Source organism: Aspergillus affinis (genome assembly GCF_023601865.1).
Source record: "Aspergillus affinis strain CMG 70 chromosome Unknown NODE_9_length_501208_cov_87_169129, whole genome shotgun sequence".
In the NCBI taxonomy this organism is placed as follows: domain Eukaryota; kingdom Fungi; phylum Ascomycota; class Eurotiomycetes; order Eurotiales; family Aspergillaceae; genus Aspergillus; species Aspergillus affinis.
This window is the reverse complement of record NW_026515790.1, coordinates 282,154-309,535: the sequence shown is the minus strand read 5'-3', so window position 1 is coordinate 309,535 and position 27,382 is coordinate 282,154. Positions and strand designations below refer to the sequence as shown.

Genomic DNA, 27,382 nt, shown 5'->3' with positions numbered 1-27,382 from the left:
AAGGAACCGGGCTGGTCGCACACTAACTATACGAGGTGAATTAGACGGATGGGGCGAATTTGCGGACGAGGGGCAGGTTGGAAATGAGATCATTTTCTGTCTATGGACGCAATGTCTCAGACATGAATGTCTTCAGGGACTGCTCTATTGATTATTCTGACTACTCCGTATAGTTATACTCTAAAGATGTCGAGAAATATACTCTAACTGGTTACTCTGTAAAGGAAAATGTATCTTCTTCCTCATCCTCTCAGGGGTTCGCGCCACCTACCATGACCGTTACCGTTGGACCACCGTAAAGGGGCTACCTGGCTGGCTGACTCTCATCTCGTCCAAGACATGTCTAAGTTGTCAAAGTTCAGCGCTATCAGACCATCTATCAGCATTGACTATCTCAAAGGTAACCAACTTGACCGTTGGCGTTGATCACTGTTGGAGTCAGTCTCCATAGCCACCTTGAAAAGCAAAAAAAAAAAAAAACTCAGGCCAAGCCTCGATCAGGGGCCGCAGCGGAGGGGAAAAGGGACAGGAACCGGGTCGAGGCTTGCTGATCTCTGCGATCAGTTCAGGACCGTCGAGGATCCTACGGTGTTCGCCGTGACAACCAACAAGATGTACTCCGTAGAAGTCAAAAGCCTCCGTTTGGAATGCCGAAACAGACGAGATGACAGGCGAGGCAGAAAGACAGCCACCGCCACATTCTTCGTCGTTTGTTCCTTGCATTTGAACCCCGTATGTTCCGGGCGATCGTGGTGCGCCACGATCCCGCAATTAATTTATGCAGGATTGATATTACTACTTCACATTAGGATTTCGCACCTCTGATTTCACTCGCAGTCCCCGCTAGAAGGTAGAAAGCGAGACATCTCCATCTGCATCTCCATCTCCAGACTCAGAGTCAAAGTCAAAGTCGGGTCTCGGCATTTCAGATTTCAGAGGGAAAGACGGGCCGGGAGATAGAGTTCCACCGGTGTTGACTCGGTAGTGTGTTACTGTTCAGGGCTTCAACTTCAATTCAAGGTTCGATAAGTCCAGAACTCGAATCCAGTATTCAACATCCAGCACCCAGAATAGAAACAAAATCGAGATTTGCTAAGAGAAAGGAAAGGGAAATGGCGATCGGCGAGAGCGGAGATGGTCCGTGGATGGCCTATTGCCAATTATTTTGGTGGCGGTTTCATTTCGTTACTGTACACTGTACGTGTACTCCGCGGACTCCCTGACCAGGGACCACGACTTGATGGGTCTGCGTTGAGCACACTTTCTAGGAGGAACATTATATGCAGGAAGTATATCGGCTGCAAGAAACGTTTCATCTCGTTAGAGGAATGTAGGCTGAATATTCAGAATATGCCGGGGTGGCTGACCATACTTCTCCGTAATATGATCAAAGTGATTCTCCTGACCCCTGATTTCTGGTCCTAAAAGTAAAATTACGGAGTAAACAAAAAGCAGCCGAAAGTTGGTCCAACCCGACGAAGGGGGTGGGCCCGCGGAAATTAAAGCTGTGACTGAGCAGCCAATGGAGTCTGGGAAGCGGGCCTTAAGGGACCCAAATCAAAGTCTCGCCCCACTTGGATGCAGAGGCGGGGAGTTTAGCGTTTACGCGATTCCCACTTGGGTTGACCGTCTTTTGCCTTGCTCTTTGACTTTTACACTCGCACTCTGTTCTCCGTATTCTGTACACTGTGTTGTTAGACCTCCGTAGTCTATACGGAATGGCAGATGAGTTCTTCATTTCACTAGCTGATCTGGAGATTGCCCGCTTGTCCAAGCCTTCGGATACGGCGTTTAGCCCCCAGACAGTGGTGGATTACGGGGGTATCTAGCGTTATCATTCATATCAACCTCCGTACTGTATACTTCGTTACCTGGTATTGGGGTACAGCTACGGTGTAAACATTCGAACCAAGAACACACACTCCTCCCCGAGGACTCCATAGCTGCCCTCGTACTCCAGACAAGCAAGGACAGGTCAGTGAGACACGACAAAGACACCAGCAGAGCAACCCCCACTTCTATCCGAACCGAGTACAGAACCAGTGAGAGAGCCGCCACCAATAGCGGGCAGCCGGTGCCTGAACTAGCGTCGAGCGCTACCCCCTAATCGGGTTGCCCACTGGGGCCAGACTGCCCAGTCTCGCCCCCTTCTCGTTTTTCGGCCTTCTTCTTCCTGCCGGCGTCCTGCTTTTCTTCTTCCCTTTTCCTTCCCTTCTTTCCTTTCCTTTCCTTCCCTTCCTTATCCCCCCCGTCAGTCAAGATCAAAAAGAGGCTACCGGCCCTTTTCCTCCCTACTTTCCCTTCTCCCTTCCTCCACTTCTTCCTTTCGGTTGAACTGTTGACCACCGCTTCACTCTTTCAGCGGGCATTCTTTGATTCCACCTTTTGAGAAAAGAAAAACATTTTAAAACCATTCTTCGTTCACCATGAAGGGTGCTTTCTTGGCCACCGCGGCCGCTCTTGCCGGTACGGCCATGGCGGACGTCGCTCACATGCGCCGTCACGACTCTCTGCACCACCGTCGGGCTGTCCAGCCTGAGCCTGAGGAGCAGTGCGGATGCACCACCGAGGTCATCACCTACTACGGAAACCCTACCTGTATGTTGACATAACATCATGATATCCAACATGGACACCGACTAACAAAATCAGTGGTTCCCATCATCGAGTCGACCTCCGCTCCTGCTGAGCCTACCTCCGCTCCCCCCGTCGAGGCCACCTCCGCTCCTCCCGCTCCCGTCGAGAGCACCGTGACCTCCAACGTGATCACCACCCGTCACTCGACCAGCTACACCACCGAGACCGTGGTCGTCACCCCCTCCACCCCCGCCGGTGTTGAGCCTACCGGTACTCCCGAGCAGCCCACGACTGCCCCCGCGGTCCCGGAGGAGTCTACCACCGCTCCCGCTGTGCCCGAGGAGTCCACCACTGCCCCCGCGGTCCCCGAGCAGCCTACCACCGCTCCTGCCGTGCCTGAGCAGCCTACCACCTCCACCCCCGCTGGTGTTGAGCCTACTGGTACCCCCGAGCAGCCTTCCTCGACCGCTCCCGCTGCCACCCCTGAGGTGACTCTGCCCACCGCCGGTGTGACCAACTTCCCCTCCACCGGTATCTTCACCGTCCCCGCCACGACCGTGACCGTCACCGATGCCACCACCGTCTGCGGAGCCACCACCACCGACCTGCCCAGCGGTTCCCACACCTACGGTGGTGTCACCACTATCGTCGAGACCGCCACCACGGTCACCTGCCCCTACGCTACCGTCAAGCCCAGCGGCTCGACCGTGACCAGCGTCATTGAGACCACCACCTACGTCTGCCCCAGCGCCGGTACCTACACCATCGCTCCCACCACCACCTACGTGCCCTCCAGCACCGTCGTGGTCTACCCCACCCCGGCCACCTTCACCCCGGGCACCTACACTCAGCCTGAGCAGGTGGTGACCGTCACCCGCACCGACATCTCCTATGTCTGCCCCTTCACCGACTCCAACCAGCCCACTTCCACCCCGGCTCCCGTCCCCGAGGCTCCCAGCACCACCCCGGCTGTTCCCGTCACCTCGCAGACTCCCGTTGCTCCCACCACTACTGCCGTCCCCACCACCTCCCAGGCCGCCCCCTCGTCCACCTCTAGCTCCAAGACCGCCGTTCCCACCGGTGTCAGCGGCAAGCAGATGGGTATGACCTACTCTCCCTACACCAACGACAGCCAGTGCAAGTCCAAGAGCGACGTCCTGTCCGACATCGCTGTCATCGCCCAGAAGGGATTCAGCCACGTCCGTGTCTACTCCACCGACTGCAACAGTCTTGAGTACATCGGCGAGGCCGCCCGCAAGCACAGCCTCCAGCTCATCATCGGTGTCTTCATTGACAGCAGCGGTGTCTCCGGTGCCCAGGAGCAGGTCACCGCCATCGCCAAGTGGGCCGAGTGGGACCTCGTCACCCTGATCGTTGTCGGTAACGAGTCCATCCAGAACGGCTACTGCAGCGCTTCCGAGCTCGCCGGCTTCATCGCCTCCGCCAAGTCCAAGTTCGAGGCTGCCGGCTACTCTGGCCAGATCACCACCACCGAGCCCATCAACGTCTGGGAGCAGAGCGGCTCCGCTCTCTGCAGCGCCATTGACGTCGTCGGTGCCAACATCCACCCCTTCTTCAACGCTGAGGTCAGCCCCAGTGACGCTGGTAAGTTCGCCAAGTCTCAGGTCAAGATCCTCGAGGGTATCTGTAACGGCAAGGACGTTGTCAACCTGGAGACCGGTTGGCCCAGCCAGGGTGAGGCCAACGGTCTCGCCGTGCCCGGTGTCTCCCAGCAGGCCGCCGCCATCAAGGCTCTGGTTGAGGAGGTCGGCTCTCTGTCCGTCTTCTTCTCCTACTCCAACGACCTCTGGAAGGATGCCGGCGAGTTCGACGTCGAGCGCTACTGGGGTTGCATTGACCAGTTCTAAGCGTAACGCTTAGGAACTTGGTTCAATTGTTCATAGGTTCAAGGCATATATATGTTTGGAGTTTCTTTTTCAATTTTCCTTTCGTGTGGCCCCTCTCGGAGGTTTTTCTTTTTTTCTCTTTTTCTTCTTGAGATCCCCAATACTTGGAAGGGCTTTTCTTTCATGTAGTAGATATCACTTTATTTGACGTGTTCATTGACTGGTGCATCCATGTTCTTTCCTTTTTGTCAATATGTACTGTACATGCTAATTATTACGAGAAGATTGTAGTATATTTCTGTAAGACTTCCTTTCTTCCCTCTTGTAATGTAGACTTAATCGCAGTGCAATTGATGATTAAACTGTTTGAATGGTCTTCAATCAGACCAATTGGCTGAATTCGGCTGTTCGCAAATTATCGCGTCGTTGCGTGCATTATATCTCTGGTCAGCCCTAGGTCGCGCCTTCATCAGCCGCCGGACTTGACGGTTCCGCGACCTCAACAACTCATCAATCAATCGGGTAATTTCGGTTCTACATTCATTTAGCCCCAGATTTCATTAGATTCCATTTTTCTGTCCTCTAAATTTGACATGCCAGTCGATCATACTCAGAGTAGGTATACAATGATCCTCATTCCGAATTGAGCTTGTCTCCAGTGTAGGTAGGAACACCCACTTATCAGGATCGCGATGCATGGGGGGCTCTATGTCACTAGATTGATTCGAAAAGGTTTCCAAAGGCTAAAAACCTCCCTATAACAATTCTCTATCTAGAAATCTCACCTGATGTTCTATCATGAATGTTCAGCGTAAGAGATCCTCCAGCTGGTTCAGTTTGTTTATGAATGATAACACTCGAAGTGATCACTCAAGTTGTAATCATGGTCTGGCTAGGCACCCGAATAACTGAAAGGCTGTGTCTCAAGAATATCATTGCATAATAAAGCCCGCAAGCATTCCTGCCAAGCAAGGATGATCACAGTATGCAGTGCGAGTCAGGGCTAACTGCGAGGCTGAATCCCTGAAATCCTAGCCTTTTACCCCCTTTACCCAATATGTTATCGGACGACAGTCAGTCATGTGGTTTAAATTCCTTGACACCAAAGTGTTGGTGTGTCAGATTATCCTCGCACTTTTCTCTCTGTCTGCTGTGTCCCATTCTGATGGTAACACGCCATTGTCATAGGGAACAACGCAATGGGTGCAGACCGTAATCGAACGCGCAGAAGTCTAAGTATACCGTTGGCTTGGCGGGATAAATTTCGCTATTCCAACCTGCCTGACAAATCGAAGCGCAAACATTCAAAATGGAACCAATTTTTATTTCCATGTACACTGTTTAGACTTAGAACGACCGAGGAAGGCAGTGACTGGATTAAAGGGGTGTTCATGTGCACCTGTATCGCCGTCCTGATCCTCGCTATCAACATCATCCTAACCATCACGGCAATAGTAAGTGCCTATCGGCGACAGGCCAACCGAGAACAGTTCCAAATGGCCGAATTGTACAGTGGGCAACGGGTCTCCACCTCGTGATCAACGTCTTTAGCACAGTTCTTCTCGGAGCCAGCAACTACGTTATGCAGAGCCTGGGCGCACCGTCTCGAACTGATGTCGATCAGGCCCATGCCAAGTCGCAATGGCTGGACATTGGCATCTTTAATTTTCGCAACTTCAGAGTTATGGATACCCGACGGAAGATCTTATGGGTCCCGCTTCTCATCAGTTCAACTCCAATCCACATGATTTATAACTCAGCTATTTTCTCATCAATATCAAATCTCAAGTACGGTGCTTTCATGATCCCTAACGATTTGTCACCAACTGAGCCCTTGACCGGTGGTGACACAACTAGCTATGAGACTTTTCTGTCTTATGTCGGGGTCGATGAAACAGTTGTCCGAGCACATATATTCAACGGGAGCTTTGTCAATGCGACGAGTGCGGATTGCGTTTCCAAGTACACCATGGAGTTCAACACAAAGTATGGCACGCTCATCTTCGTGGCAGACCGACGGCACTTTCCCAACACCAGTAGCCTCATGTTAGGGGGATTACGCAACTGGACACGCCCAAACGGCCATTCCATATACGAGTACTTTCGGGAAAATCCTATGCAAGAGGGTAACTGGACAATGAAAACTCGGCATTGGAGCTATCGCGTATGGAACTATTCTGCACCTGATTACACAGGGCGTGTTCTATGACGAGACTGGCGCCCCCCATTATCCGACGCCCTGGTTCAACTTTCGCGATGATACAACGTTGGGGTTCCATGATACCAATAGCTATGGACGTGATATTTCAATCCTGAGGAATTATATTTATGTTTACAACCCGTCTTACGACGCCTTGCGCGAGTACCTGGACAATCCTGCTCACTGGGCGAGCAGCTCTTGGGCAGACAATATAACCTTTGAGCTGATTGGCAATGGCACCATAGACCTACAACATGAGATCGAACCCCCTGCGCGAAACGTCCCTACGTTCCACTGCCTAATTGGAAAGGCGGAAGAACGCTGCCAGTTATATTTTAGTCCCCTGATCGCGATAGTAGTCATCTGCATGCTGTTGACCAGCCGGGTTAGACGCAGGGATCTCATGTTGACAGTGGGAGATGCGCTGTCCTCATTCCTCACACGCCCAGATTCAACCACCCATGGCCGATGCTTTCTCTCGCATGCGGAGGTGGCTCGTGGATCTCGAGCCTGGAGCCTCCCTGCTATCACATTCGGTCAATTGAAAGAATACACAGTACAGTAGCGGGCTCTGAGCTTAGTGTCGCTTTTGCTGGAGAGCTACTCAATAACATTAACGCAAGCGATCTTTGAATCTATCTCGGCCTTCTTTTCTGCTGTAAAAGATGGTATCAAGCGGCCAGCTGGACACGTTGGGCGGTGTCTTGCTCTTGTGGGCTCACTTGCCTTAGCATAATTAGGAACGCCCCCCTGCTAATGACCTTCAGCTGTATCTGCTGCATAGCCACAACCATACACCTTTTTGTCCTCACAATCCCCCACCCAAGGTCTTTTGAGTTCGCTATGAGCCTCGGCTTTGGGGAAACCAGCGGAGACAACATGATTGGCAATATTTCAACAAACATAATTGCCCTCGTGCTTCTAGCCAACACCCCACAAATTGTGCTGTCAACTCTCTACTTCCTTATCAACAGCATTCTCACCTGCATGCTCGTTGCCGCAGAATGGGGCCATTACGCGCGCCGCCGCCGCCCACTGCGAGTTTCTTGGCCGCGCGGTCAGCAACGGTCAACCTATTACCTCAGTCTACCCTACCGGTATAGCCTCCCTCTTCTTGCCCTGTCTACCAGCCTGCACTGGCTTGTATCGCAGAGCATTTTCTTCGTCAACATCAGAACATACTCTCCGGACGGGGAAGAAGATAAGGAGAGCTCATCCCGGGGATGTTGCTATTCTCCGGTGGCCATGTTCATTGCTCTTTGGGTGGGTGTTTTTGCTCTGTTTCTGTCGTTGGGGATTGGGGTACGACGGTTCAAGTCGCATATGCCACTGGCGGCGCATTGCAGTGCGGCATGTCATTCACCGGAAGGGGACGAGGGAGCTGCGCTGAAGCCCGTGATCTGGGGCGAAATCCCTCGAGGGGAGGGAGAGCAGATGACAGAGTATAGGGGCGCAGGGACAGGGGATGAGTCAGAGTATTCCCACTGTTCATTCACGTCTTTGGATGTGACGCCTAGTTTGGGGCGGATGTACTGCTAGTTGACTTCTTCTTTCTCATCTTTCTCTCCCTCTCTCTGCTTTTCCTGGCCTGGTTATATAATGGAAAATGTAATGTGTATATGAGTGAGACAATATAGGCGAATGACTATGATAGATAAACCTCAAGCAAGCAAAGTCAAAGAAAGTGATCGCTTATCAACACATTAATTGTTGTGTATCGTGCGCTGGATAGCTAGATACCTAGTAGTAAAACATACACCTTCGAAGGCCATTAACTTAGCTTACATCATGCAATGAAGCATCCCATCTCTTTTTGTCGCTGAGTCTGAGATTCTTTGTCTTGACTCATGCCTCTTTCCCATATCCTTCCATCCCTCTTATCTTCGCCCACACACATAGTGCCAGAGGACTTTTCACGAATGAACAATCATGTTTCCGAACCGGATCATCGGCAAAATCGACGAGATGGATTTACCGACACAGCTGTTCCAACAATCAGATATTAGCCACAGCTCAATCTCATACCCATAAAAAGATCCAAGAAGATGGGAAGGAGGAAATTAAAGAAGAATGACATACCTTATCACTACCACACTGCAAAGGCGGACAGCACGCGAATGCCGACGTCGTGACGTTCGTGCAGGGCGAGTTGGTTTGGAGTTTCTGTATCGCCACACACGAGCTGTTAGCGTTTCATTCTTGTCTTGTCTTGTCTTGTCTTATCCGATCCAACTCTCTTCTCCTGTGTCTTTTCTCTTGTACTCCCCGTATGCTGAGAGAGGAGGGAGTAAATGGGAATACGTACACCAATGCAGCTCTTCAAAGGCTCGCGCACGAACAGCTCCGAGTCGCGGACGACATTGCTGTGGTCGGCGGGACGGGCGGCGACGAAAGAAGTGGCCAGGAGGGCGGTGGTGAGGAGGGTGTGGAAGATCTGCATTTTGTTTGGTGGTTTGGTTGGTTGGAGGGAGATTGGAGGAAGGGTGGAACTGAGAAGCTTGGGTATGTTGTCAGTTTTGGTAGTCAAGATATACGGAGTTGAGTTGAGTAGATGGGAAGATGAACGATATGTCGTCAATCCAATCGCTGGAAGAGATAAATTGGACGTGTAAATGGATAGACAGGTAGGACAGAACAGATCTTGGATCAACTTACGAAGAGAGATAGGTGGTAGGTAGGGTAGGTAGGATGGACGATCGATGTAGATAGATAAGTAGATGAACAAATCGAATCTGAACGTGCAAGCAACAAAACCAGCAAATCCAGGGATGAAGAGAAAAGCAGAAACAGAAAGCGCAGACCGAGATCTCCCCTTTATACCTGCACCTGCACCTGCAGCCTGCAAAACCAAAACCAAAACCCAGACGCAAACCACTTACATCAGATCATCCAGCTTCTCTTCACTTTCAGGTGCGGAGTTTAGGCTCCGTAACCTAGTAGCCACTAGACACGCCAGTCAGGTACAGGGCCAGGTCCACCCACGAGATGACTTCACTCTCTTACGCAGTACTCATCCTACAGCTACACCTGCTCTACTCCGTACAGTGTTCCACCGACCGAATATTTATAGCAACCAGACATCAAACCTCCTCCGTACACAAATCAACCCATCCCGCACTGGCACAAAAAACCAAAGGTACGCATCATCCGAAACAACAATCGACGGGATCGACATACTGCAGAGGGGTGTGATTGGCACGGGACCCAATTTTCAGTCTGGGCGTTATCATCGGAGGAAGAATTGCTCCCGTAGCGAGGTCGTCAGTGGCTACTGAGTATCAGGGGAAAATGTGGGGATTGTTGTCCTCAGGTTGATGTCTGTGGAGTCGTGGAATTGGATTTGGTGGCGATGGTTACATTGTATGATTATTATTAGTAGTAGTACGGAGGATGGAGGATGCGTATGTACATCGTACGAGGGACGGTGTATAGAGCATCTCTGGGTGTTGGCTATTATTAGGGAGGGGGTTTTTAAGAGGCGGTGTTGGATTTTATAAGGTACATACATACCTATTCAGTAATATGCCGCAGTCCTCGTAATAACTGCGACTGCGATGCGATGCGATGCGCTGCCATGCCATCCGTTGTTAGTGTTGACTTAAGTACATCGTCCAGAAGCAAGAGTAAGGGGTAAATACACCGTAGAAGCGACCTAAACAGTAAAGATTGACAAAACTCAGGCTGGGAAGAGGATGCAGGTACTGACTTGAGTTGATGCTACCTATTTGTTTGTTTATTTACGGAGTTCTCTTCTCGAACAATAAGTTAGACAGAACCCGAGAAAGTAGAAAGGCGGGTGAGAGCAAACACAGCATGCAAGATGTTTCAAGGTGTTTCCACTCTCAATGCGATTGTGATACATCATGTCTTGCTAAGGTAAGGCTCTTCGCTATAGATGGCCTGACAACGGTCAAGACATTCTCTTACTCTAGTTACTCTGTCCTCTGTAACTACTCTGTACTCTGTAAAAACCACAGGTCATATGTTCAGGTCTGGTTTCTGCTTCTTATACAAAATTCATCCCATGCGACCGGTCAAACCGACCGACCGATTTCCCAAAAAAAAAAAAACAACCAAAGAATCAATAATCAACAATCAGCAATCAACCCAGTTCAGAGTTCAGAGTCTGCGCTGTCCAATATTATGCATTATTACCCCTGAGATGGTCGCTCCAATTACGCCGTTATGTTCAAAATCGCTGGATAAACATCTGGACGGAAACCCCTGTACAATCAGACCAGAGCTGACTGGCTAGTGACAGCAACGGACACCTAAAAAAGACCAAATCGCTTCTTGCCCTCTATTATCACCGTTAGCCTGCCGATCCCCTCGACGATCCCCGCAATGCAGCAATGATAATGCAGTAGGACTCACCCTTCTTCCCCTTTTGTCCCTGACTGGCGGCCTGCGCTGGATCCACCCCCTCGGCCGCGGCTCGAATCGCTGCAATACGATGCGTCGCTCGCGTATCGCCCTGCTCCGCTGCTTTCACATACCAGACGTTGGCCTCCAACGGGTCACGTCGGCAGCCGATGCCCATTTCGGTGAAATAGCCCACCGCGTATTGGGCTTTCGTGAGGCCTGTTTTCCCCCAACGGGATAAATCATTAGCTATGATCACTGCTGGAATTGGAATGTCAGCTTACCGAGATCGGCAGCCCGTTTGGCCCATTCATATGCCTCGTTCTCTTCCTTCTCGAGCACGGGCTCCGCCCCCACAAGGTACCATGCACAGAGCGCCATCATCGCATGCGGATGTCCTCCTTGGGCGGCGCCCGTGTAGAAGTGGATGCTCAGGGCAGGGTCGCGAGGGCAGTTCAGCTTGCCGTGCTCATAGGCATCGCCGAGCCGGTAGCTCGCCTCTACATGTCCTAGGTCCGCCGATTTGGTGAACAACTGAGCAGCGTACGACGGGTCGGGGAAGACGTCGTCGCCGTATCCCGACTCGTGCATCAACCCCAGCTCATACGGCGCCGAGTTGTACTGTCGGTCCGAGGATTCCGTCGCTCGCTTCAACCACTTGACTCCCTCTCGGTAGCGCACCCCCAAGCCCATGTCACCGGCAAGACAAGCCTTTGCCATGCGCAACATGGCACCCGGGTGGTTCTTCGATGCCGCCTGACGATAGAATTGCTGGGCTCGGGCCGCCTCGACGCGAGTACCCCAGCCGAATTCATAACAGAGCGCCGTTCGGTAGCACGCTTCTACGTGGCCGTGCTTGCTGGCGGCGAGAAACAAGGTAAATGCGCGGTCGGGGTCTTCATTGCCCTTGTTGAACAGCCCAGATGCATAGCCGTCGGCCAAATAGTATTGCGCGAACGGGTAGCTGCGGTCGGACAGACGCTGCAGAATCGATTTGGCTTCCTTCAGCAGACTGGCTCGCGTAATCTCATTTCCCTTCCGGCCGTACACCTGCGCCACCCCGTCGAGATCTTCGGGCATTTCCAACATGGCATTGACCATGAAGATGGCAAACTCATACTGGATGGCCGGATCGTCCGTCTTCTTGACATTGGCCAGGTACATGTCGAAGGTTTGCTTGTGGCTGAGCAACGATGCGCTGTTGCCGACAGATGACCGCAGCTGGGCGTTGCCGAATTGCGTCGGCGCGGGACCGGGCTGCGGATAGGGCGTGTTGAGGAGATCAACAAAGGAGACCGGCCGAACGTCCGGGGAGGTGGAGGAGCGCGCATGGAGGTACGGAGATCCGTGAGGGGACCCGTTGCGGCCGTCAATATCGGACGCAATGGAATACGCCGAGCGTGGTCGAGATGATCGGGCACGATCAGCCGACAGATGGCCATTACCCCCGGCATTCTCGGCGGGCGGGCTCGCCTTGGGCTGGTAGGGACGGTGGTGGTAGTGCAAAGGCTCCGGCTCCGGCTCCTCAACTTCGGGCACCTGGTCGACACTATCCATGCTGCCCCGAGAGGAGCTGTTGTGACTTGCGCTGGGGGCGCCATGAGCCAACGACGATCCGCTGGTATTGATCAGGATCTTAGGCTCATCCTTCCCATGAGGCTCTACCACCGACCACGAGCCACTGCTGGCCGGAGTATGTCCATGCGCCGACGTCTGTTGAAGATGGGGCGGTGGTGGTGGCGGAGCGTCGTACGAATCTCCGTTGGAGCCAGGCGAAGGGCTATCAGGGACTTGGTTATCGGTCGACTGGGGTAGGTCTTCTTCCACAGTCAATTTGGAGAACCGCGCCGTTGGCAGCGGAGGGACGTCGTAATCGACGGGGAAATTGTCGACGGTCTTGTTGGCGACAGGTGCCAAGGTCGCATCATCGGGCCCTTTCGAGACACGCCGGTCCTCTGCGACGTGGTCTGCCAATGGAACCGAGGCCGTGGGAGATTTGCGACCAAAGCCGAAGCTCAGAGGTCTCTTTTGTGTGGACCGAGGGGTCGATTGGTGAGTGTCGGAGGCAGGCGGGGAAGATCGCAGGTAGACGGGAGGAGGGGAGGTAACAGGTTGAGGGTATTCGCCTGCAACGGGGCTGGCCATTTTGTTCTTTTCCTTCCTTCAACTCGATCGCGGTTGTGAGAGGGGGTACGTCAGACCGGCTGTTGGACTGCGGATCTGGATCGACGCAGAATTGGACAAAGCGTAGGAGAGGTTATGGCATGAGGTTCGTGGGGTGCGATTATATGCCGTAGATGACAGTTGTAGCGAGTGAGGTGCGTCGAAAGTGGTGTTCAGCTATCTGGTCTATTATTTTTCGGGCTATCGGACAAATCGGACGGAAAGACGGCGGGAATCGATAGGTGTTATCAGTTATGGAGTTCTGAACGTGGAGAACTGGAGAGGAATTCGGGATCCACCTGACAAAGATTAACGGACAGGACTTGAAGACTGGAACCTAGATAGGTATGAAGCATTCCATACCGCATGCACAGGAACGACAGGAGGGTGCGGGGTGTCAAACGAGAGACCGAAACGAGGGGAATGGGAGAAGCGAGGGGGGAAAGAGACGACCGAAGAGCAACGAGCAGTGGACGGGCTGAAGTAGAAGAAGAAAGAAGAAAGAGAGAGGCAAAAAGTGGATTTGGGGAGAATCAGACGGGGTGGCCTCAGGCGCCGAGACGCCGCTAGCCAATACGGTATTGACCGTATGTTTGGTATCGTAAGGCCCCGTGACCTGGTCGGACTCCAGAATATCTACTCCGAAGGCAGTGAATAATTCCTGAATTACTCAAGTTCAACTCTCCTACTTCTTGCGGTCTCTCATCTAATTGACGTTGATCCGCCCGGCTCAGCGACTGTACAGACGATCAACCGGCTGGCTGGTTCCAAGAACACCTCGATCGGATGGGAGAATGCAACGCTAAGAACTAGCCTCAGGCTGCGAGGAGGGGAATTAAAGCGGAGGATCGTGTGTCTTAAATTATCCCTACACTGGAGTACCACAGTGAACACCCAGTCCAATAAAAATCTAATCGGATTGGACCCGTTCGGCTTCCACATTGGTGCTTGTCTTACCTGCTGGATCTCCTCGGACGTGTCATGGTTGGACTAATCCGATCCGGCGGCACGATGAAACGGCAATGTCAATGCTAGATGGTCATGACTGCAGCGGAGTACTCCGAACCCAGCATCTGTGAGACCAGCTGGCATTATGATATAATATGTATGATTGATGGCGGGCTGAATTCGAAAGGTGAGGTCGATCGTGGGGTATGGAGATATACGAAGAGAAATATGCCCAATGCGTTGGTCCTCACTCTAACGAACTCAATCGATCGATTCTCCTGGAATGGGGAAGAAGTTGGCGACAGAGAGCCTCATCTCCCTCGGGGATTTCAATCCACAATACGAGAATGTTCTGACTCAGACAGGGGATCTTTGACAAGCGAATGGTCGTCTAAGCGCTGTTGGATCCCAATATTCGTCCCAAGCCTGCTACTGCTAGTATGCGCAATGAGATCAGAAGATTCATTTAGGCAGTCTTCGAAACAACCGTCTGGCAATTCGGACCGGACCAAAGAAAAGCCTGGAAAGGATCTCGGGCGCTTCCTCGTACAGGTGCCATCTTCTTGTCGTCATAGCGGTCGGGATGGCAATCATGGCGAGTCTTTGTGTCAGGCGGGTGAAATGAAGCATTCAAGTTGTCGGGAATCTAGGGCTCCGAAGGGATCGCCATGCTGCGGTAGATTATTATCTGCATCGTCGAGGCGCTCACCCATGGCTGTAGTGGAGCAATCTGGCCGATCTCTTTGATCCAGATACACACATTCTTCATCGCAGTTGCCCGCATTCCGTGCTGTCAGCACAACGTGGTTGAACCACTATGATAGGCGGAGGGGCCCTGCATTCTTAGTCTGCACTGACCATCTAGCCCGGCCGTATTGGAGACGGCATCATGATCGTCCGGGGTGAGCTCACCGTGGCTATGAACGGTAGGTTGATACTCGATCATCAAGCAATGTCTCGGAAGGTATGTGGACATGACCGTCATAAGGCATGGAAATCCAGGCAAGGTCAGGTCTACAAAGTGCATACATGCAGCGATGTATTTCCATTCCCACCGGGTGTGCATGGATAGACAGGTTGGGGCTGTGTTGCATCCTACACTCAGAAGTATAGCTACCGTCTACTATAGTGCAACCTAGGTATACAGAGTACTACACTGTAGAGTGTCGGTATGAGTGACAACTCAGATCCGGCTAACAGATGCATTTGCCGTATTTGCTGAGTACGTGCTGCATACTTTAGGCTGACAGCATTTGTATGTACCAAGGTATCCTAACTACCCCGGCGTTCCTTTATTGGACACCCAGGGCCAAGTGACTCAGCGGGCCCATCGACAGAGTCAGAATACAGACACCTTTCATCCGGCTCCCCCGTGGTATATTTCTGCGGGTAGCAATACTACCGTATACACCGTACACAGTAGTTTCAGAAGTAGTAGTACCATTAGTATCCACGCGCCAGACATCGGTAAGGTGGCGTGCTGGGATGCAATTGGCTTTGTCTGAAAATAGCTGAAAATAGCACCGGATGGATTTAGCGGGTTGCAGCCACTAGTCCGGTCAGGTGAGCAACTCGGTTTTACTCAAGTTGCACCGCTAGTGGGAGGTAGACCTGGGATGGTATGGTGGTAAGTGGTAACAAATCAATGGCATGTTGACTTAGTTATGCCTGCTTATGTTGTTGACATGATTATTCTTAGGCAAAGAACATAAGTGACATCCTTGATGACGTACTCAACCAGGAAGTGAACCATCGCTTGAAAAGACTGTTTCGAGAACCCGTGATTACTTCCGGATGCCAGATCACAAAGAAACTGTCGTTGAGCTTCCAAGACTCCCAAGGTCACTCCAAGCTCATCCACGAACCCTAATCTTGATAGCCTTTCGGTTGCTCCGCAACGTTTGTTTAGACTTTGATTTCCTAGCCCGGGTGTATTTCGAATGCAGAGCAATGGATGTGACTGTTCATGCGGGGGTCCAGATATACATGCTTAGTAGTTGTGGCTGGTCAGTTTGACAATAGGGACGCTGCGGATGAGACGCTCCTGTAGCCGCGCACGAACGGATCAAAATACCAGGGAATATCAAAATGCTTTGCCCCCCTGTATTGTGGTTGCCAAGTTTGGAGTTTACTTGAGGGCAGATGATAGCGTTGAATACAAATCATATCGGGCTAGATGGTCGCCTTAGTTACTTGTGCTGTGAATCTTGCAGCTAGGCGTGTCCTTCATGAGCTCGATAGGACAGGTCTATATTTTACTGAAACCAAAATAATGATGGGGACAAACATAATACGATGCATGCATAAAGCACTGAATAAAGAGGAACATAGGACTGGAAAAAAAAAAAAAAAAAAAAAAAAAAAGGGAACCATGGTAGCTACCCGGACAACTGTTGACTGCCCATAGGGTCGTGAATCTTGATCTCTGCGATACTATTTATAGCCCGGCATGCCCGAGAGAGCGGAACTGGACCGTCAAAGAGCGCATTACCGTGAGTTCTACGTCTCTGTTCGATAGAAGACCCGTGGTGGATAGACCCAAGGGCGCAAACCGTCATGGCCAACGGTCTCCGCATTCCGTCCATCCCAGAGGATCGCGGATTAAGTTTAAACTTCAACAATTTTGAGATCAGAGGAGGGGAGGGGGATAACCGAGGGTGGTGGGGCCAGACATGAGACATGGTGCATTCCATCATTGGCCTGATGAATTGAGTGGCTAGCCTGATGTGGGATAGCATGCATGGATGCGGAACAGTATCCAATCAGGCGAAGGGAATTGACCGGGGCCCGAACCTTTTAAATGATCCGTGAGTCCGGCCGAGTGACTTCGATTGGTGGGGAGGGGATCTAGCCCGACCGATTGCCCCTAGCGACGAGGCACATGGATCCTGTCCAAGTACACTAGACGTAATTATACCATTATTTGCCTCCTTTGTTGTGGACATTCAGTACGGAGTAGTGCCTTCTCGACTCTCTCGATTCCTCCGATCGGTGGCATTCCTCCCGTGCATGTACGTACAGTAGATAACTCCGAATGAGAGAGGTGCTATTCGGTGCATGTGGAGGAAATTTTTTTCTACGGTCTACGGAGAATGCCCCTGCAGCCGAGGGCAAATCACATCTCGCCCGTGCAAATAAAATACTCAGTTCGGCAGGTGATTGTTTTTCAGGTACCCATCGCTTTATCACTGCCAGGTTACTAGGTACGCACTAGGCAGGCATCGTCCTCGCCCGCTCCAGCTACTCCGCTCCTCTATCCTGCTGATGTTCACTTCCTTCTCTTCTTCTCCCTTTCCCTCCTGCGAAACGTTGTCGAAATTATCCGTTGGGCGCATCGCTTGCCTGTTGATGATTTCTCCTCATGATATTTGACTAGCTGCCTCTCCACTCTAGTCGCTCGCTTTATTTCTTCGCACTCTTGTCTGCAAAGCGTTTGTTTTCGCCATCTCACCTCGTCCAGTCTTAGACCACGCCATTTTGCGCGATCGCTCAGCTTCACTCTGCCGGCCGTTAATTTCGCATCCTGACCGAATTGCCAAATCCTGTTAACGCCCACACGAAGTTCAAAGAGAGCATCACACTGAGCCGGAAACGAAGAATTCCCGCCGCATCAACCGCGCTGCAGCTCATCGCATCGGCATCGTCGCTTATGCCATTATAGAAATCAAACAACTGTACAATATTTATTCTCATACTTGATGGTCGCGCAGAACTAAGGGTATGTTCTTTGAGCGAAAGTAGAAGTTGCTGGTTCTTTTGCTGACTTCCCCTACCGACAGTAGGACCATGTCTTTGCCTCAGCGGCCGGGGAAGGCCTCCCCACGACGAGATGAACACTCCGCCTTCCGCGAGTCCTCGCGACGCCGAAGACGAGATACCGAGACCGGCGCCCAGAATGAATCGCTTTCGAGTCCGCCTGCGTCCCATCGCCACCACCACCGCCGCCATCGCTCGAATAGCTCTCGGAGGAAGAAGGATTATGATGAAGAGAGGGTTGATGCGGGCGAGGACCTCAGACGCAAAAAGAGCTTCGTGAAACCGGAACGCACCCGAGTCGACCAATCCCACCCCAACTACCACTATCGCCAGCGATCCCAGAACATGCCGACGCAGCCTTCGACGACGGGGCATGAGCCTCTAATGGAAGATGATGACCAAGCCGATACCCCCAGCTCCCGCAGCGTGGAATACAAGACCAAAGATGGCATGTACGGAAATGTCAACAAACCGATGGAGCGGGTGCCCAGCCGAAAACGGACGAAAAAGAGGCGACACACGCGGAAGATCTCCAAGAGAGCGGAGGCAGCGGAGCGAGAGCGACAAAGGGCTATGGAGCAGGTTCGACCTCCTAGTCTTTGGACCACTTACTGCGCTATCATCACGTTTTGGGCGCCTGACTGCATCATGCGATGCTTCGGGATGCCGCAGAAGGCGCAGCGGAGTGCATGGCGTGAGAAGATCGGTCTCATCAGTATCATTCTGCTCATTGCGGCGTTTGTCGGTTTCCTAACGTTCGGTTTCACGGCCACCGTGTGTGGAACACCGCCCACTCGACTCAAGATCAATAAAGTGAGCAGCGGCTACATGATTTTCCATGGCACGGCCTACGACTTGTCTAAATCGACCCATCCGACCGCCACCGGTATCCCTCCGGATACTAATGTTCTCTACGACCTGCCTCACAAGTACGGCGGACAGGACGGAAGTTTCTTCTTCCAGCAGGTCAATGGGGCCTGCAAAGGACTCATCACAAGAACCAAAGATTCGGATATCCCGACGAATTCTAAAGGCGAGCTGGGCTGGTACTTTCCCTGCGCGCCGTTTAACCAGGACGGGTCGTCGAAGCCAAATTATACCGAGTCCTACTACAAAGGATGGGCCTGTCACACATCTGGGGAGGCTAGAAAATCATTCTACAGTCTCAAAGGCTCAGGCGATGTGTATTTTACCTGGGAGGACACGAGGAACAAGAGTCGAAACCTGGTGGTGTATTCTGGCAACGTTCTTGACCTCGATCTCTTGCAGTGGCTCGATACTTCGCAGGTCAAATACCCGTCCAAATTCGATGAGCTGCGTGAGAATTCGGATGTGCGCGGAGTCGACTTGACTTACTATCTACAGAGCGGAGAGGACAAGAAGATCGGCAAGTGCTTGTCTCAGATCGTGAAAGTAGGAAGTATCGACACCGACACGGTCGGTTGTATCGCGTCCAAAGTTGTTCTCTATGTCTCATTGATTTTCATCCTGTCTATTGTCGTCGTTAAATTCGCCTTCGCCCTGCTTTTCCAGTGGTTCCTGGCCCCTCGCTTTGCCGCACAGAAAACGAGCATGAGCTCCGATCCCAAAACCCGCCACCAGCAGATTGAAGACTGGTCGAATGATATCTATCGACCTGGTCCTCGTATTACGGATCCTATAGCAGACCGTGCAAGCAAGAGAGCCAGCTTTCTGCCGACCACCTCTCGCTTTTCCAGCCCGTACACCGTGAGCAATGGTGGAAAGCAGCGTCCTCAATATGTCACGATGGCGAGTCAAAATTCGACCTCCCGGTTGATACCCAGCGGCAACTCGATGTATAAACTAAGCCACAACAGTAGTGGGGGTACCCTGAGCGCAGATGCTTCACGGCAAAACCCTACTACCAGTCGGACTAGTTTGGTACGGGACTCGCGCTACTCTCATGCTATCGCGGAGTCGGAGGGCCTCGGAGCTGCCGGATACATCCACGAAGCGGTTGTTCCCCAGCCTCCACCTGACTGGCAGCCCTACGGATATCCTCTGGCCCATGCCATGTGCTTGGTTACTTGTTACTCCGAAGGCGAGGATGGAATCCGCACTACGTTGGACTCCATCGCTACCACCGATTACCCGAACAGCCACAAGACTATCGTTGTTATTTGTGACGGTATGATCAAGGGTAAAGGCGAGGAATATTCAACCCCGGAGATTGTTTTGCGCATGATGCGAGACCCCGTCGTTCCATTTGATGAGGTGCAGGGATTCTCGTACGTTGCGGTAGCCACAGGCTCCAAACGTCACAACATGGCCAAGGTGTACGCTGGCTTTTATGACTACGGAGACACGTCGATCATCCCGACCGAAAAACAGCAACGTGTTCCGATGATGATTGTCGTCAAGAGCGGGACACCTGCAGAAGCAAGTCAGTCGAAGGCCGGGAACCGAGGCAAACGAGACAGTCAAATTATCCTCATGTCCTTCCTCCAGAAAGTCATGTTTGACGAGCGAATGACGGAATTGGAGTTTGAGATGTTCAACGGTCTCTGGAATGTCACCGGGATCCCACCAGACTTCTATGAGGTTGTGCTCATGGTTGATGCCGATACCAAGGTCTTCCCGGACAGTTTGACGCATATGGTTTCCGCGATGGTCAAGGATCCCGAGGTTATGGGCCTGTGCGGAGAGACCAAGATTGCCAACAAGACGGACAGCTGGGTAACGATGATTCAAGTGTTTGAGTAAGTTTGATCTTAACGAGACACTTTCCTTGCGGAGCTAATGTTTTTCTGGCAGATATTTCATTTCTCACCATCAAGCCAAATCGTTCGAGTCGGTCTTTGGTGGTGTCACTTGTTTGCCCGGTTGCTTCTCCATGTACCGTATCAAAGCACCCAAAGGAGGCCAAAACTATTGGGTTCCTATTCTTGCCAACCCGGACGTGGTGGAACATTATTCGGAGAACGTGGTAGATACGCTTCACAAGAAGAATCTGCTGCTGCTGGGTGAAGATCGATATCTGTCCACCTTGATGCTTCGGACGTTTCCCAAGCGGAAGCAGATTTTTGTACCCCAGGCTGTCTGTAAAACGCAGGTCCCGGACAAGTTCATGGTGCTTCTGTCCCAGCGGCGTCGTTGGATCAATAGTACCGTTCACAACCTGATGGAACTTGTTCTGGTCCGCGACCTCTGCGGAACTTTCTGCTTCAGCATGCAGTTTGTGATTTTCATTGAACTGGTCGGAACCCTTGTGCTCCCTGCCGCCATCTCCTTTACCTTTTACGTGGTGATTTCTTCCATCGTCAACAAGCCGGTGCAGGTCATGCCCCTGGTTCTGCTGGCCCTGATTCTGGGACTTCCGGGTGTTCTCATCGTTGTGACCGCCCATCGGCTGGTGTATGTTTTATGGATGCTGATCTACCTTATCTCGCTGCCCATATGGAACTTTGTTCTCCCCACCTACTCGTTCTGGAAGTTCGACGACTTCAGTTGGGGAGACACGCGGAAGACGGCGGGCGAGAAGGACAAGGGCCACGAGGCGGGTGAGGGCGAGTTTGACAGCAGCAAGATTACGATGAAACGATGGAGAGATTTCGAAAAAGGTACGTGTCTTGAGGGATTGGTTTTAAAGAGTGACAATCGCTAACTTGTGATTTAGACCGTCGAATGAGGATGGCTGGATGGGGGCAACCCTCGGGCGGAGGATATCCGTCGCATTACGAACCATACTCGGATTACTAGTCCTGATTGTGATCTGAACTTGTATATTGCTTTTTCTTTTCTTCTTACTTCGACGGCTTACGACTGGTTGATGTTTCCTTTATTTGCTTTTTTGGGGGAAGGCGGTTTCGATCGCCGTATAGTATATTATTGCCCGAGAGCTGTAATTATTCTACTTTCTATGTATTTGTCCGCAGCGTTGATTATTATTATTTTTTTTTTTTTTTCATGACCCTTTCCAGCGCAAGCCAACAAGCGATATAGTTAGGATAGTTACGAACTGAATAACGATCGAATGAGTTATTGACCTACTGAACATAATTAATTCCTGTCACCGGCGCAGGCTTGGCAGGTCATGTGTGTGGCTGACACATCCCCCGTCAAGGCGATTGTTCTTTCCGGCTTCTTCTCCTCCTTCTTCCCTTTGGATCCTCGTGCAGTTTCCACTTCGTTCAGCGCTTAGCTTTCCTCTGACTAAGATTATTCACCCGACCTGCTGGATGGGTTGATGGGTTGATATATTATTGATTTCATGTCTCTGTTCCATCTTGCCATCTCTTCATGTGACCCGCCCACGTTCTCCCCCTCCAAAGTCTGACTAAGGCGTCCTCCAGTGATTCGGTATGGCTTCCAATCTGCGTCGCCCTTTTCCCACGAGTTCCTCCTGACTCGGTTTCTTGCAGCCTCATCTGTTCCACTTCAAGTACTTTGTGCCGCTTAAAAAGGCAACCTCACGTCCCCGACTTGGGGCTACTTGCGGCTTCTGCAACGTAAAGCTCTCTCTTTCTCTCCCCTCTTCCCCTCTTCCGTCTTTGGTCTTTAGTTCATTCCTCCTATATATCCCCCTTGCTGTCCCTCCACTCCTTTCCGTGCCTTTCTGTTTTTCCATTGATTTTTGCGACCGACCGAATGAAATGTGGCTTATCGCCTCGTTCTTCCTGACCCGACCATATTGCCACATCAACCACCCCCTCCTTCCCGTGTCTCTGATCCCCGGATAACTGCATCCATAGTGCGACGTCTTTTCCACTCACACAGAGCCGCAGGATTCAGGTTCCGACTGGTTGCTACTGGGCTTCCTAGCATTCTAGCCCCAAATTGGTCGACTTGTTGTTTCGATCCGCGTGGGGGTTGGTGGGCGACGAATGCTGCGGGGTGACCACCACGTGCAGGGCCAAGATCTCTGTTCCCGATTCGAAGAAGAAAGGAAAAAAAACGTGGACACGCCTTGCTATCTTGTCCTTTGTGTAGCCCTAGGGTGCCAATCACCTTCCGCCATCACTTTTCATACGGTCGCATTTGACTGGCCTTGTGTTCAACTGGGTATTTGCACCCGCCCCTTGCGCCGCCGGGCGAGCCAGTTCGCCTTCGATTGACAACTTGACCGGAATGCCTGATCGGAGTGAATCGGATCCCCCCTGGTCACCATCTTTTCATCCTGGTGATCGCCCCTCCACGGTTTCTGGCCCGTCGCATCAGAACGGGGCGGATATAAGGCAGTCGCGCCGGTCTTTCTCGCTTTCTGCCCACGACGAAGTATCAACCCCGCCGACCTTAGATGATTCGCACCTTCCCTCTAGTCCTGGCCCAGCGGGTGGTGGCGGTGGTGGCGTGACTTTGGACGGGAACTTCGACACGACGGACGCGGGCATCTCCGCCCTAATGGCAGTCTCGCAGTATCCGAATGCCACCAGCAACGAACCGAATTTTCTCTCGGTATCGGAAGTAGTCAATGCGGTTATCGAACGCGAGGAGTACTTTCGACCGGGAGGGGCCCACCACGAACCAACCGCAGGGATATCCTCATCGTCCCCGCCAACTGAGTTGTACATGTCAGATTCCGAGATGACGGATGCTCTGTCCGACCTGGGCGGCGTTCCGCTTGGTCCTCATGGCGCGCATGTCGGCCTTGACGGTCTAGTGCATCAGCTGATCGAAAATGTCGCCATGGATGAGAATATGTCGACCATCTCGGAGGATAGTGAGGATAGCGAGGACGAAGAGGTCCAAGGACTGTTTGGCGACTACGAGGGGGTTTATGAAGAGGCAATACCAAATGGACCATCACTCCAAGGCAACGATCTGGACGATGCGCAAAAGTCGGATTCGGACGATGGTGCCGGTGGCACATACGGCGAGGAATACATCAACGACTCTCCAGCTCGTCTCGGACCAACCCCGCTATCCGAGGTGGATTTCGACGATTTCTATCGAGGCATGGATCAAGGTTTCAATTCGCAGTTCACGGAAGATGCGGCCGTTCCCGCCCACGACGATCACAACTACTTTTCGGATGGAGAAGACCCGACGGCTCCTCACGTCGCGCCCTCCGTTGTGCAAGGAACTAGTATGGACCTCTAGGTTACGTATCATCGCGCTACAGCTAACGATTTCCAACAGTCCATGAGAGAAATTTCAACATTGACCAATTCATTTCCCAATGGGTTCATTCTTCTATCGCGGCGATTCCCAGCCTTCCTATGGCTCCGGCACCATTACCGCCCAACCCTCTCGCCAACATCATCGGCTGGAACCCTCCGCAAAAGATCGTGCGACCGACTGCATATGGTGGGGACTTTTATGACATTCAGCAGATTCCCTGGTGGGAAGCATTACGGGTCAAACGTTCGGACGCACGAAACCTGCGAGACCAATGGTACAAGTCCTATCACAATTTGGAGTATTCCAGCCATCGACACGGAATCAAACTTCCTCAGGAGGAGTTTTTCTTCCGGGAGAAATCCATGCACACGCGATGCAGGACCACCATCGAACATTTCCAGCTGCGTAATCTAATGTCGGTTGCTGCCTACAACACGGTACATTTCGCACAAGAATCCAAACTGTATTCGTGGATTCCCGCCTACGACGATTTAACGTGCTTGATCGACCTGTCCCGGCCGTCGGTGGAGACCGGGTTCCAGGGACCGGTCAAAATTTCCTCCATGAAGTCCGCGCACGAGGTGGCCATTGCGGGAGGCTTCATGGGGGAGTATGCTCTGCGCTCGTCGGGCGCCGAGGGCATTGGAGCTTCAGGGTTTGTCACTCAAGATCCCAACGGAATTACCAACCACATCGATGTTGTGCCGAGTCGAACGAATCGAGCGCCGATGGGGATCTTTGCGTCAAACGACCGGCATCTGCGGGTGCTGGACTGCGAGACCAACACCTTCGTTGCGGACCACGAGTTGTCGCGTGCCATCAACTGCACGGCCACGTCTCCCGACGGGCGACTGCGCGTGGTCATTGGCGACTCGCCGGACGCTTGGGTTGTGGAGGCGGACTCGGGGCGACCGGTGCACCCGCTGCGGGGACACCGCGATTTTGGGTTCGCCTGCGCCTGGTCCCCGGACATGCGACACATCGCCACCAGCAACCAGGACAAGACGGCCATCATCTGGGACGCACGCACGTGGCGACCGCTGGAGAAGATCGAGTCAGACGTGGCGGGATACCGGTCCCTGCGGTTCTCACCGGTGGGCGGTGGACCGCGGACGTTGATGCTCTGCGAACCAGCGGACCGGATCTGCATCGTCAACGCGCAGACCTACCAGACGCGTCAAGTGCAGGATTTCTTCGGCGAGATCGGCGGGGCGGACTTTTCGGCGGACGGCGGCACGATCTGGGTGGCCAACGCGGACGAGCATTTCGGCGGGTTCATGCAGTACGAGCGACGACAATGGGGGCAGCGATACGGGGTGCGCGATCTACCGAACGAGTGGCTGCGGGAGTCGGAGCTGGCCGAAGACGAGCGATGCATGTTGAGCGAACGCGAACGACAGATGCGCTTCTGGCGGAACATGAGCGACGAGGAGCACGAAGCCTTTATATTGTAGGATTGTGACATCGGATTTTTAATTTTGTCGCATTGTTCTTGATGGCATATGTCCTGCCACTTGCACTTTTCCTTTCTGTTCATTGCATTTTCATGGGAGGATGATTGATTTAACATTTTAGCGGTGATACCATAACATACTCATACCATTGAATGTTCTTTTTCTGTTTGCTATATCGAATGTAGGAATTAAGGTACTCTTTTATCTGTCAAGAAATTGTGAGTGTGAAGAGTTTGGTGAGACTAAGAAAAACAAAGATCATGGATATATATCCGGTCACGCAACCATCCAAAGCAACATTGCTCGTCCCACTCAGAACTGACATAAGGTGATTATTGTCATCGGTCAACGACCTCAGATCTAAATTTAATAGATAGTGGCGTGGAGATTAGATTGATTGATATTGATAGATTACGTTGCGAACTTGCGTTGCGCTGTGGAACTTGTCTGTGGTTCTTCACTCTAGTCTATTCGCTAGTTAGTCTATACTCGGACTGTGTTCCGGAGAGTGAAAAAAGTGGCAAAAAGAAAAGAAGTCAGTGAAAATAAAAAGGGTTCCGCCACCATTTCATGCTTTCCAACTACTTGACACGATAAATACGAATCGACTTGTCCATCTCCCTCAATCCGGGCTCAGCATCCAAAAGCCAAAAGCCAAAAGACACGGTCAAACGGTCAAACGGTCAAACTAAGCGTACTCCGCACACCTTAAGAGGTAGAGAGAGAAGTGGAGTGGATCTTTCCCGAATGCCCTACGGAGGCGCAGTACGGAGTAACGTCCTACGCATAAGACATCATAGCATAAAAGGATCGATCGAGTAATTCCGACCGGATCCAGTCCGAATCCAGTCCGAGGCGCATGACAAGTTCTGCTCTTTTGAGCCGGTCGTCCGTACATACTCCGTACACAGTATGTCTGCCTTCTTTTGGACGAGCCCGTCGAGTTTCATTTATTGCGATGCCTGATCGGTTCATAATGTCTGATCTGAATCGAGTAAATGGTTTGTCGATCGCAATGGTGGGTTGGGGGACTAGGACTATTTTCATGTCGATCTTTTCCGCATCTCTTGATCTCTACCTACCGAACAGTAACTATCGTTATCACCCTGTATATACACTGGGATCACGAGTCTACTCTTATTGATGGGGTCTGATCGAGTCAAGGCTGGTTTCACTCTCTGGCCCCGAACCTATACTATACTTATGTTAGTAGGACAGGATACCTGGATGGATCATTTCCTAAATCGTCCTGTATATCGACTTCTTGGCCCGTAGACATAAGGCAACTATTTATCTACCTGGTTATGTATTCCTTCAGATAAAATCCTACATTAGTTTATGTTCAAGTTGGATATGTTGAAACTTGAAGGCCAATATCTAGGGTTACCTTACCTTGTCTACTTGATGTGCCTCTGGGTTTATGTGGGTGTTGAAATTTTATCAACCCACGGACACTTCCCGAGGCGTGCGTACGTAGTCGGGAAAGCCACCTCCGAGTACGTAGACTCTGCAGTCTGCGGGTTCGAATTTTTCCCTCTTATACGATTTCGTAGAAATATTTACTTCCGCAATAAATAAACATAGTGTATACGTTTGAACGTTAGCCCCATCACATCCTCCCGTGCATATCTGCCGAGTAGGACGTCCTTACACTGTGGACCACCAGGACTATTCTGAATAGTAGTGGTCATCCAATCTCCATTGACGTGGACAGAAAAGAACTACATCTAGCCCCAGTAGCCCCATCATAAGACTCAATCCATAGTCGGAGTACTGTCTAGTGTCTAGTGTCTGGTTTTTCTTTGGGCTTGCTCCGCTTACTTAGCTGAGGGTATGTTGTTGACGTATACTGTCTATGGTGTTGTACGCTACGCTACTACGTGCACGATGGAATTAGCCCACACTGTTGCGTTGCATGGGTAGATGGGGCGAAATGGGGTCGAGGGAGGAGCGAAATATGTGTGCCTGTGTTTAGTGGTAGTGCTGGTTGGGGT

At 51.8% G+C, this 27,382-nt stretch overlaps 7 protein-coding genes across 7 annotated transcripts; 5 read left to right on the top strand and 2 right to left on the bottom strand.

Annotated features, from left to right (window-relative positions):
* Positions 1–2,426: 2,426 nt before the first annotated feature.
* On the top strand, positions 2,427–4,445 carry btgE (putative cell wall glucanase (Scw11); the record flags this gene model as incomplete). The annotated part of the gene is made up of 2 exons (XM_053096223.1): positions 2,427–2,598; positions 2,653–4,445. 2 exons carry the CDS (start codon positions 2,427–2,429, stop codon positions 4,443–4,445), a joined length of 1,965 nt encoding a protein of 654 aa, XP_052959714.1.
* A 1,370-nt stretch (positions 4,446–5,815) lies between these two features.
* KD926_011702 (uncharacterized protein) lies at positions 5,816–7,189 on the top strand (the record flags this gene model as incomplete). The annotated part of the gene is made up of 4 exons (XM_053096222.1): positions 5,816–5,878; positions 5,938–6,470; positions 6,523–6,550; positions 6,620–7,189. 4 exons carry the CDS (start codon positions 5,816–5,818, stop codon positions 7,187–7,189), a joined length of 1,194 nt encoding a protein of 397 aa, XP_052959713.1.
* Positions 7,190–7,503: 314 nt separating this feature from the next.
* KD926_011701 (uncharacterized protein) lies at positions 7,504–8,163 on the top strand (the record flags this gene model as incomplete). Its single annotated transcript, XM_053096221.1, has 1 exon — positions 7,504–8,163. The coding sequence occupies one exon, from the start codon at positions 7,504–7,506 to the stop codon at positions 8,161–8,163; it is 660 nt and encodes a 219-aa protein (XP_052959712.1).
* A 547-nt stretch (positions 8,164–8,710) lies between these two features.
* Positions 8,711–9,064, bottom strand: KD926_011700 (uncharacterized protein; the record flags this gene model as incomplete). The annotated part of the gene is made up of 2 exons (XM_053096220.1): positions 8,711–8,806; positions 8,930–9,064. 2 exons carry the CDS (start codon positions 9,062–9,064, stop codon positions 8,711–8,713), a joined length of 231 nt encoding a protein of 76 aa, XP_052959711.1.
* Positions 9,065–10,895: 1,831 nt separating this feature from the next.
* Positions 10,896–13,131, bottom strand: chs3 (putative chitin synthase activator (Chs3); the record flags this gene model as incomplete). The annotated part of the gene is made up of 3 exons (XM_053096218.1): positions 10,896–10,924; positions 10,999–11,205; positions 11,271–13,131. The coding sequence occupies 3 exons, from the start codon at positions 13,129–13,131 to the stop codon at positions 10,896–10,898; spliced, it is 2,097 nt and encodes a 698-aa protein (XP_052959710.1).
* Positions 13,132–17,883: 4,752 nt separating this feature from the next.
* chsF (chitin synthase CHS3) lies at positions 17,884–21,573 on the top strand (the record flags this gene model as incomplete). Its single annotated transcript, XM_053096217.1, has 3 exons — positions 17,884–20,573; positions 20,629–21,434; positions 21,491–21,573. The coding sequence occupies 3 exons, from the start codon at positions 17,884–17,886 to the stop codon at positions 21,571–21,573; spliced, it is 3,579 nt and encodes a 1,192-aa protein (XP_052959709.1).
* Positions 21,574–22,941: 1,368 nt separating this feature from the next.
* KD926_011697 (WD40 repeat domain-containing protein) lies at positions 22,942–25,388 on the top strand (the record flags this gene model as incomplete). Its single annotated transcript, XM_053096216.1, has 2 exons — positions 22,942–23,899; positions 23,953–25,388. The coding sequence occupies 2 exons, from the start codon at positions 22,942–22,944 to the stop codon at positions 25,386–25,388; spliced, it is 2,394 nt and encodes a 797-aa protein (XP_052959708.1).
* Positions 25,389–27,382: the final 1,994 nt, after the last annotated feature.